Source organism: Spodoptera frugiperda, chromosome 28, assembly GCF_023101765.2.
Source record: "Spodoptera frugiperda isolate SF20-4 chromosome 28, AGI-APGP_CSIRO_Sfru_2.0, whole genome shotgun sequence".
Lineage (NCBI taxonomy): Eukaryota > Metazoa > Arthropoda > Insecta > Lepidoptera > Noctuidae > Spodoptera > Spodoptera frugiperda.
Genome location: NC_064239.1, coordinates 4,592,632 through 4,605,029, shown reverse-complemented (window position 1 = coordinate 4,605,029; position 12,398 = coordinate 4,592,632). Strand labels below are relative to the sequence as shown.

Genomic DNA, 12,398 nt, shown 5'->3' with positions numbered 1-12,398 from the left:
GACTTATTACGCGGTAACACTAGAATATCATTATATTACGACGAATATAATATTTGTATGAAGTTGTTAATATGATCGCAGAATCGGAGGTATAAAGTATACGAAACTATGTAATTTCAATTTCTATGCAATCGATGATTCATAGGATGCTAGTCTCAGTCGCATCCGCAAATCACCGATGCAGTTGAATGATTACCGTCAATTGTCTTAAATATGTACATAAGTAAGTTACTTCGTCATTACTTAGACAGTTTCCTCTCTTTTAGCTTTTTTAAACTTTAAAGCTAGTTGAAGTTAACTGATATTTGATTTCAAATTATGCCAAATGTTCACAAAATGTATATGTTAAGCAACGCATGATTAAGTTTGAATAAAGACTAAAATATACACCTAAGAGTGATATTAACAATTTTTCAAGTTTCTCAGACCAGCAAAATTACATTTCCCCTAAATGCAATTACTTTAAATTGCCCATTTCCTTGCAGCGACTGTATTATCTCTGCGTTTTGTCTCAATCACTTAATCTGTTCACATTTTGGACGATTCAAATTTTCCGAAAGGTCCAACTCACCACAATCCTTTTCGGTTACGCCGCAGTTGGGCAAATAACGTCCCCTGTAATCGTCGTAATTGCGCAACCAAGCAGCCACCCTCCCTCGAAATATAACTATTACGCTTTTATTAAGCTCACGAACCCACCAAAGGGATACTCATAATTTAATTACGACCCTCAAAATAAGTTATTTCAAGTCTGCAGGAATTATCTCGCTGGTTATTTGGTTGAGAAGTCAAAAGCCGCTCCCTTTGTTACAAAACTATTTTTGCGATGACCACTCTTGTATTGTGTTTTTGGAAATTGTATCAAAATTGTTAGACGAAAGTAAATATTTATGTTAAGCTTCGAAATGGTTTACTCCCACAGAAAAGTAAGTTAAATTTCAGTGTTATTGTAGCGTAGAATAGTTCAGAAAATGTGTTGTTTTAATAATGTCTATTGGATTTCTGAAATTCTCGTCGCAAACTGAAATTAAAACTTAAAACTCTTTAAAAACTTATGCTTCAAGTTGTGCTAGTGAAAAAACTGTATTTACCGGCGACTTCGCCTGCGTTAAGTAGTTTATTCTACCGCTTAATTGTAAAAGTAAGTCCAAACTTTTTAAAAGGCAATTTGCTTTAAGTAGCACAGCAGTTTAAAACGAAATAAAAAGAAGTACTTAATACTACATTCATTTAACGTTTTCAATGCAAATTTTACCTTAGGTTTTCTTTTCTTATGTGTATTTTCAAAATAAACACGTCTTAATTTAGTATAGAGAAAGATCAATATTTAATGAACGCAAATGGGTTACTGGCGACCGAAGTCAACTGGGCAGCGGGCGGCGGCGAAAGGCGTGAATAACGGTAACCCGAGGGAATACCGTCGCGTTGCTGACCTTGTTAAATTGATCAGGTTGCCCACAAAATGCCGGAACCCGTCAACACCTTCGCACCTAAGTATTAAGTGACAAATTTCCATGTAAATTAGGGAGTCAGTCTGGATTTTGCATATTGTGCGTATAATTTCATTCGACGGTACGTGTAACGTGTCACAAATCAGGGAAGGGTACCCTGTTAGTCGTGTCAAGTATGTCCGTCACTTACACGCCGCATGTTAAGCATCATTTGCGAGATTTTTAGGAGCAATACAACCATTTTATAGCGCTTACAATGTTACCGTTCCATTCACATCATTTATTTCGGGTTCATACGCGGTTTTACGGGCGACCGACTTGAATTAAGAACCCAAATGGAGTAGAAACTAGAATGTAAGCATATGTATTGCCAACATTATTCATTTTGTATTGTTTCGTGATTTTTGATTGTTTTATTTTGTTGATTTTGATTATGTTTTAAAGACATTTGTTTAAAGAAGTTCACCAAGATTTATTTAGCTATTTCCGTCTACTCGTAGTATCCACCGTAAAGATTCGTCGGAAACTGTAACCGGTTTTATTTTTCGCGGAGATCTCCGCCTCTTCTGTTTGGCGTGGCAAGGGCTTGACTCATTAAAACCGAGTGCCCAATTTATTTTATTTTTGGTACGAATTTTCATATATTTCGACAACATTTTACGCCTGAAACATATTACATTTAACTTCCCACGTTCTATTTTCTACGTTTCCACTTAAGGTTGCTATACGCAGCTATTTCAACCGAAAATATTAAATTAAAGTACGATTTTACCCAATTCCGTGTGAGAAAAAAATGTAACAATATATTTTAAAATATCGTCGAGAACCTAGATGTGAAAGCAGCTACGTTTGGAAATTGTTATAGCTAGGGCAAATAGATTCCATTGTATATTCAACAGTAGCCATGTTGACGCACAAACAAACCGGCTTATTTTCATATACGCCAGACTAGTAGGTAAAGGGAAATGTTATTAGGGATAATAGGAGTCCGGCGAGACCCTTTAGACCGGGTAGACAATAACCGTTTCCTCTTCAATATTGCTCTATCTATAGCAACCTGGTTCACGACGCGCGACGCTGACACGGATTTATATAACAGCCAGAAATGCTCCCCGCCATTACCGGCTGCAAATATCATTACAACTTCTTAACTAATGTACTCGTTTTAGTGAACACAAATCCGAAATAGTATTGCGTAATTATTTACCGTAAACGTTACTAAATCACGAAGTTTCCTTAAATGTTTGTGTGACTTGGAAGATTCGGTCAAAGAAATTAGGTTATTCCGACGTTCTCTGCCCGAGCAATTTCTATATAAGATGGCACTTACTCATTTTTGTTACATGTGGCTTCAAGATGTGAGCTCGAGGTTCCCTTGACCTCTCTTGAAAATATATTCAAAGGCATTTCACATGGCTTTAAATGTGAATTATTAAACTACACATACGTACCTACATTCTACAACAAACGTTTGGTCGCAAGTATAATGTGCTCTTAGCTGATGAGTCGCTATTTCCGCCTGACTGTATTTACTTCTTCTTGTTTTCCCATAAAATATTTACGTATCTTTTGAAACAGTTCAGTGACTTGCTAATATCGCTATTCAATTTGGCTGTATTGAGCATGGTAAGGCAGCAGACATCCTGAATTAGATTTTACTCTAGGATACGAGAATGTTGCGTGCCTGATACGACTTTACGATATTTGCCGAAATCTTCCCTCACAATTTCGTAGTTCATAGAACGTATAAAGTAAGAAAAGGTCGGGACACACGGATTATAGATAAGTTGCATTTGGTGCAGACAACTAGCCTGCGGCAACGGGCCCGTCGCCAAAACGTATTTCGATTTCAACCCCTTCGGAGTCGAATTTCAGAAATTGTTTCTTAATTGTTGCTTACAATACGAAAGGGGTGCACGATGTTATTGCAAACGAAGGGCTGTTGTTTATTTTGAACTCGAAAGATATACTCGCACATTAAACCAACAATCCCACGAAGAAAATGGTAACGTTCGAAGTAAGTCGAAATTATAACTAACTCGTGAACTCTTCCTATTTTCACTTTTCGTAGAATAATATGTATGCTTACATATTCGGTTTTGCTCATTTATTTATCGTAGTAAAATACTCGCGGCGAATTTAACATGAATTTAGAAATGTGTCCACCTACACACATTGTTTAGTTTATGAAAGTATAAAAAAAAATTAAGGAAGGAAAATCATCCTATTATTTCTTTTGCCTTGGGTGAGGCGAGAGGGAGTGTCAGACTCTTACTGAGTAAAAACTACCCTGTATTTAAGTAAGTATTATATTTCTATGAACTCGATAAAATAATCTAGTAGATTTAGTTTTAGTTTCAATTTAAATGTCTACTATACATAAAATAAATACGATTACTTTAAAAGTGTGTAAAATTAAATACAAAAATTCTTGATTTATTCATTTGATAAAAAATATTTGAGAGTAAAATGTGATTTACAATGTTCTTAGAAACCTTTTTCTTTCATATTGTGTATATGTATAGAGTTCACTTAAGTCAAACTATTCATGTTTAGGTTATACGTCCAAGTCACAGGCGGTCTATTGATGGGAACCATCTTGATATTCGAGGATACGTGCTTTGGGTCGCTCGCAAAGCCGATGGTTCCGATTATGTGCCACCCTGTATGCAATGCACGAACATCTATCAGTTGCAACGAGCAATCAGGAGATCGAATGTCTAAACCAGAAATACTGGTAGCTTGGTAGTAAATGAATAAAACTACTATTCCCAAACCTACCGTATTGGGAATAGTTTAAAAATATGTTTGAATGATCGTTTTCCCGAAGGGGTAACAATGAAAAGTTAAGTAAGTAATACTTATTCTTATTTTTCGGTACTTTGTGCGTAGGTAAATCTTAAGTAACAAGCTGGGTATTTCACATGTCCTTTTTGATAATAATTTGACTGCACAGTTGATGCGGTGGCTGGGTAACCGGCTGTCGCGCAACGTGTAGCTGGTTAGATTCCCACACAGAGCAACTCTTTGTGTGATCCACAAATTGTTGTTTCGAGTTTGGGTGTCATATGTATGTGAACTTGTGAGTTTGTAAACGCATCCACGACACAGGAAAAATACTAGTAAGGAGAAACGTTTCTTAAAAAAATAGATGTTTTAACACATATGTTGTACCTAATTATTTGTGGACATTAACAAAGGTGATAATTTTAAAAAGCTTTATTTCCCATATACTGTGAATATCTAACATCTTTATGAATGGAAATAAACAATAAATGTCCGTATTTCACTGGGAAGTTTTATTACGCAATCTATTCGGAATATTGAGTTCAACTGAATGATAAATGTAACATAATTATTTTCAAATGAATTATTGGTTCCCTACACAATAAGTTGTGCCTGTTTCAATTTTATTTATTCAATGTATTTCTATTTAGTGGCCATATTCTAATGGTTGTGTGTTTTGCGCGTAATTTTCTTGCTCATCTTTGTAATTATTCATGACTGTTATTTCACTGGTTTGCTATATGACTTAATAATGTTTTTTGTAATGAATATATCGTAATTATTTACATTGTGGGCCGTCTAAGCAACTCGGTTATATTTGTTGGCTTGATGACTTTTTGTACCAATACAATGCGAAATTCTTTTATTGTACTGACAAACGAAAAGTATGGCAATTTTTCCACATTATGTAACCATTTTCCAGTCTTACATTACTTATTTTCAGCTTTTGTAGAGATATTCTTATATGAAAAAAAAGCATTAATGTTTACGTCCCCTACACTAACTGTATGGCGGTAAATCATATCCACTACACTTCACTAGAGATTTCTTCTGTACTCAATTTCAAGTGTACCAAAGACATATTTATTATGATTTTCTTGAAAAAATATTCCAGAGAGCCATATGACAGGACAAACCTATTGTCAGAGCTAACGATAGGAAACGGAAGTCGTCTACAGAAAGATAAATAATTTACGTAATATATCATTCATCGTGGTGATTTCAAGGGGACCATATTCATACGTAGGGTCGTAGTTTTTATGTTCGTTCGTCCCCATTTTTATGAAGCACAATATTTAGGTGATTGTCCGTGGCTTTCCGCCATGACCGTGGTATGACGTCACGCAAAATCACGGCCACATGTCAGACTAATATCAAACCCTTAGATCAGACCTTAGAGATTAATTTTATCATAACTGTTGATTCCGACTTTTGTTAATTCTGATACAGGTAAACGCCGTAATGTTTCATAAAGTGTAATTTAGGTTAATCAAAACTTTGTACATAATCGTAAAACTTAATGACCTTTACATTGCCAAATGTTGTGGGTTTGTATAGACAGTAAAATGAGGATTGGAAACCTTTACACAAACCCTACTATTTCACTACAATAATCAGGAACTTGTACTTGAACTGTGTAACCTTTCCAACTTATTCTTTCACATCATTGCTTTGTATTAGAAATTAACATTAAATGGCATGGGATCTCCACGTTTTGTTGATATTAATCCTACATTTTCACATTAATTATAAGTAGATCATGTACTGTTAAACCATAGGGTGGGCAGTAAACTCTTCTCTATTTTCAATAAAAACTGTGATACCCAAGACTGGGGGCCTCTGCTTATCAAATGCCTCTTCTCATAAGGAGATGGCTTGAGCTTAAATCACCACGCTTGCACAATGCGGGTTGGCAATTTCAAACTTATAATATAATTAGAAATTAGAAATGAACTCCTCAAAAGTGGATGACTTTAGTTTAGCAGTGGATGTATTTTAGCTGATGATGGTAATGTAGAATTTCCATTTGCAAATTCTAAAATCGACTTGAAATTTTGCTTATCATCCAATAATCCAGCTTACGTAGGTAGACAATGAGCCAGCGACCGTGCAATGACCCGCGACAGCTTGCAACCTGCGCCTATAATTGATAGGAGGCGTGAAACGTGACGGGTTACGTCACCATAACATTACCGTGTACCTTGTACTAATTAACTAATTACGGCACCAACATATTATATGCTACGATAATTGTCGCAGTAACTCTGCCAGGTGGTATCGGTTCCATGAAAGGAGTAGCACGGCACGTCGCACGTACTATAAACTGTCAAAGTTATTGATTAAAATCAGGCCAGACAGTACTGCACGGAGCTGCGGACTACCTAGCGGGTTTACCGGGCTCCGGATCGAAAAGCAGGAGAAGGAACGGGGTGGTTTTAGTCAGTAAGAGTCTGACACTCCCTCTTGCCTCGCCCAAGGTGGGAGAAGTCATTGGATGATTTTCCCCCTCAAAAAAAAAGACGTACTGCAATTCCTATACCATATACTATACCGCCAAGTGGTATACCTATGGTAAACCCGAAAATGGAGGAAGCAATTTCCGCAGGCGATATGGCTATTACTTTTTTGTACTGAATAAAAGGAAAAACCCATCAACAGTTTATACTCAAAACTTGAGGGAGATCTGGTGCTGTCTATACATAGTATACTGCAAGCCATATGTCCCAGCTTAGTCCGATATTGTTCACTGAATCTGAATATTCGTGTATGTCGTACTAAATCACGTTGAATATCTAAATTATTGACAATTTAGAAAACATAATATATGCTCCATCTTCTTCGCCGGTCTAGCAGAAAGCGGGTTGGTGGCCAAACGCAGACTTTTCAACGCATAAAAAAATATAACAAAAAGAAATTCCCGTAGCTACATAGTTTCAATTTAACGATATAGTTAATTTGCCTAATGTTCCCGTAATAGTAGCTTTATACTTTCACTGTATTTGAAGTTACAAGTTCACATATATGATGGCAACTTATAGATAATAAACATACTAATGCATGCAAATTGTGTGTTTGTCAGTATAAACGAGATTTAATACACTACATAAACTCCTTTCATCATTTGTGTAAACAGGACTAGAGCGTCAACTTATATGGTAATCAGGCACACATTTTATACTTTAATCACATCAACGCAGGTTTTAAGTCAGTAGGTATTTTATATAGCATATTTTGATTAGGTACCTACTTTGGTACAATGTTAGCAGAGTCGGGTAAATAAAGAAAAATATATTTGCAACTCGTACATCAAACAAACAATTGTTATGAGAAACAACATTTCATTTGCCAACTAAAAAGTTCCCGGCTCTTGAGTGATAAAGGAAACAGTTCAAAGGTTTGTACAACACACAAATCAGGGTTTTATTCCTCAGAGCATGATATTTGTAGAGGCGAGCTTCACATGAATATCTCTCTCCGCTCATAAAGCTTCCACTAAGAACAATACCTACTAGAACCCTGTCAGTGTCTGCGTATCCTCTCCCCAATGCCACATTTTAAGACCTTTTCTGTTCTGATATGTATCTCAAAGAATTAATCAGCGGAACCGTGAGGGAAGCTCACTCGGGACTTTATTTTTTGCCTCTATTCCTAGCGCAAATATCGTTATTGTATGTAAAGAGGCCGATTCTTGCTCGCAATATATATCAATGTCTTATACGCTTACACCTACCTCCAAAATCTTATAACAAAAGATGAAAATATTATAATATTGAAAAGAGAATGTTTTCTTTTCGTTTGCATGAGATGAAGCAGATGTGTACCGGTACATTGTATTAATCTTTACAAATATGAACTGTGAGTCGTGTTGGTTTTGTGATCGTCTGCCTAGCTGAGCGTGAATGTTCTAACGAGGATCTCAGGTTAGACAGAGTTATTACGTGTTTCTATTTATACATTCTGCGGCAAGTAAGGAGACAGATTCGTGACCATGGCGATGCAAATAAACTTACCTAATGCAAATTCGTTTAGTAATGGAAGAACCACATAGTACTTCTTATCCCTTCATGCTAATAAGCGTGGGATTATGTCATGTACCGCATTATGGCACTTGCTATAAAACACACTCTTTCTCTGTCACAGACTAGACTAATATACGGACGATTTGGTTCCCTCTCATAGTTCCGGAGTAGTGCACTGCCCCGTCTTTTGAATAAGAAAGCAACTGTGTACATTAAAGTTTAAGTACTAAAAGTTGTCTAGAATAAAATTTAGATAGCATCTTGCTAAAACATTTTGACTTTGTGACGCAAAATTGAAACATCAAGTTAAACGGTTGGAACAATGTGACGGTAATTTATACAGGTCTGCGTACTACAGCTGAGAAGAATGTACAATTTGTATGCAAAGTGGTCGATAGGCTGTTTATACGGAATACAATATCAAAAAATGGCGACCGTAACTATTTGCATACATTGCCAGCGGGTACCTATATGCGGTGGTCACGGCCTCCACGACAAGACAGGCATTGTTAATACATTGATGAAAATTTAAGTAATCTAGTAAAACCGTTCTGTATGATGTTCTCGTATCGATTCTATTACGGTAGATTAACTGGACTAGCCAATGTAGGAGATTTTATAGTGCTTAATTATATTCGCTTCGCGAGCGATAGTTCAGCTGTTATGAGTTTCGTCTACGCTTTATCAGAGTTCTAAAAGTTCAGCAAGAATGTATGACAAGGGCACGGACTAAGAGTCCGTGGAGAACTAACATAAATAGAATTAAAAAGAAAGTTCAGCAAAATTTTGTTAAAGTAATAAATATTAAGTACATCCTAGAATAGTTTTCGAGTTACTCATTTTTGACGAATTGTGGTAGCAGGAATGACTTAGTTTTTTATTATTTTTTTATAATAATATTATACAGTATGTTAACTAACAGAGGGCGTTCCTGTTAACCCGAAATAGTATAGCATTTATACATGCTAAAAAATATATATCCCAAAACAAAACAATTTAATTTTTTTAAATATTTAAATATTCACTAAAAATTTTGAATCTATATATACGTAAAAGAAACACCCTGGGCACGCGTAGTTGAAGGAAGGCAACGTTGCAATTTATTGCATATTTTTCTATGCTTATATTTTTATATTAATCTATTAATTATTGGTATAGATTAACGGGTTTAAAGGAACGCCCTCCGTTAGTTAATACTGTATAATATGTCTTTGTAGAGACAAAGTACCATGGAAATATAGAGAATTACTAACAATATGCGTCCATTTATTCGTTTCAGATAATAAAGAACAAAGCTATTGTCTTGATCCGGGCACTAGTCCAAACTTTGTGTACGAAAAATTTCAAATTTGGAAAGTCAATACATTTCGCCCGTTTTATGTTTTATTTCTAAGATCTCTTGTGGTCAGAGGCCACGTCATGGCTACTTTGTGAACATAACTTCTGCGTTACTAAGGATTCAATCTTACGATTTTGAGTATTGTATGAGTTTAATAGAAGTTATGTGTTTAGGAGGTAGCTGTCAACCAAATACAAATAGTGAGGATAAATAAAGTATACAAAAAAAAATTAAAGTATTATAATTAATATAATCACAAGCATGTTTTTTTTTTATTTTAATTCCTTGAGTGTCTAAAGGCATTTTTAAATTGGTTTAAATAACAGATTGTAAAATGTACTCTCGTTGGGAATTCCGGGAAAAATCGCCGATACAATATTGCCCATGTTGGTTGGTAAAAAATAAAGAAAAAAAATTGAGTAATAAAACAACCAGACGAATATAAATGCTGAAAACGCTTCACGAATAAAACACTTCAACTGTATGAAAGTTATACCTATTGTTGTTGGATGGGTAGAATTCATATGTATATGTATAACTTTCATAGTCATAGTCAAGTACATATGTTTTCAACTTAAAAGGTCAAGAACTTTTAGAGTTCCTTCATTATTTTAATAAGAAAACAACCATGTATAACATAGCTTGCTAAATTAAAAGCTGTTGCTTGATTGCAAAGCTGCTGTGCAATCAAGTTAAATTCGATTCGAACAAAACGTGGTTTATTTGTTTTGGAGTTAAATAAAAAGGGTTTAGAACACCATAAACCCATGTCGTTTTACTGTTTTACATGAGAACAAAATTTTAAGTAGCTTTTGTGAATTGGTGTTCAATATAACTGTTTTCTATTTTATTCTCTCCGATTCACAAAAGCGTTAATATTAATACTTACCTAGAGATAATTCTGTTTATATACCTTTTCGAAAATAAGCATAAAATTTGCCAGATTGTGTTGAAGTTACCGTATTTTATGGTTGGTACAAAATTGTGAATTTCCAACTTCATTACCATATTTTATGTTTTTCGATCTTTTTGTGCTTTATCATTTTGATGTTATCCAGATTGGAAAGGGTTCTTTTTTAATCTATTGTGTGGTTATGATAGCTTCAGTGATTGTATTGTTTATGGAAAAAGGGTTAAAATAACATATCTTTACGCTCTGTGTGTCTGGTTGGAGCTCAGTTGTATGTAGTTGGATACGTCTGGGTACCTATATCATATTTTCCACCCAATCAAGGAATGGGTGCAAAAATACATTATAATACGCACCTATAGTGCGTATTAGAGGCCTGCCGTTCTGATTTGTCTTATGTTCTTACTACTACTTTCCTGGAAACTTTATATAAGTCTTCCTTAAAATATTAATTCATTAAATGATTTCTTATTTGTTCGGTACTAATCTCTAATCAATTAAAAGAGATCAAATTAAAGGAAACAACGCTATAACGTCCCGCCCAGCGTAGGACGGATTACAATTTGATATCAACGTCCTACGTTAACTACGCGGTAATTAAAAATATGGTCGGAAGTTATGACGTGTCCACGTTGTCCACTCTCTGTGTGGTGTCCAATATTTGTTTATTGCCTATAAACGACACGCTGGCTATTCGTTACGCTCTATGCCCCGGCAGCCCGGTCACTGTCACATGAAATATGTAACATTGTACAGCCTAATAGTCTGTAACATCTTTACAACTTTCTGTCTGCATTCTATAAGTATAAACTTGTTTATTCAATACTCCTATCTCAACGCGAAAATATTCAAATAATAAATTTGTTTTTTTAAGACTTTTGTATTTGTCTGGCTGTCTATAGAATTTTTTGCCAAACTGAATAAAATACAAGTACAAGGTAACGGAAAACTGCCTACGCTTCTGAGTACGTAAAGTTTTCGCGTGTAATGGAGTATGGAAGAATTATTATTATAATTTCTATAGAAAAACGATAGGAATTGTGGGAGCGACAATACACAACGTGATTTATTTGCTACATGGATTGCAACAAAAGCATGTCTTTTAACAAGAATGGAAATCCCGAATTGATATAATTTATTCAGTATTATTCGGGACGTTGAGTAGACAACAAAGAATTTTTGTACTTATATCAATTTAATGTTTTTACTTGGCTTATTTTGTTAGTGTGGAGACCACGAGCTCCAGTGGATTCCTTTAAGAAATTACTAACCTGTCAACCTGTATCTAGATGTGTACGCCTGGACAGTGTACCTTAGACTACGTACCTAATTTATCTTGGTTGTTGTATGGATCTTTCAGTAACGGTAGCCAGCCTCGATGTATAATAGCGCACGTCACATCAATCATATTTTACGTAGACTGGGTACACTAATCTAAAGTCTAAAGATTATTACACTGGCTGACACCAAACATAATCTGATAAAGATACTACTTAGTACTTACCTCATTTTTTTTCTTATCATGATGCGGGATTGCCTCTTAGTCCATTCGTGTCAAAAATAGGGAGAGGGGAGGACTAGTGTTATTCCGGTGTTACTTCTCCACGGAACTCATTACCGAAGATTTTTGTTTCTGTAAAGAGAAAGAATTTTATTTTAAATATCTGGTTTCACAACACAATAAAACAGCTATATTTTGCCACGAAAGCTTAAAAAACAAGTACACGTTGTCCAAAAAATGAAAACTGAATTATTTTCATCTAGAAATAGAGGAATCCTGCCACGTCGATATAAACAGACCTACTTAATACTTATAACATTTCACACCACTTAAAAGCTTCAATCTCTATTAAATAAAGTAGCAAGAAATATTAACCAGAGGAAAAATATGT

The 12,398-nt window shown here is 35.1% G+C and overlaps 1 protein-coding gene across 1 annotated transcript in view; it reads right to left on the bottom strand.

Annotated features, from left to right (window-relative positions):
- The window catches only part of LOC118265499 (juvenile hormone esterase), a 40,232-nt gene extending 28,093 nt beyond the window's left edge, over nucleotides 1-12,139 (bottom strand). The window contains exon 1 of the mRNA XM_035578402.2: nucleotides 12,011-12,139. Coding sequence (XP_035434295.2) covers nucleotides 12,011-12,030 — 20 coding nt within the window. The 5' untranslated portion in view covers nucleotides 12,031-12,139. The remainder of the gene's footprint in view (nucleotides 1-12,010) is intronic.
- Between the last annotated feature and the right edge of the window lie 259 nt (nucleotides 12,140-12,398).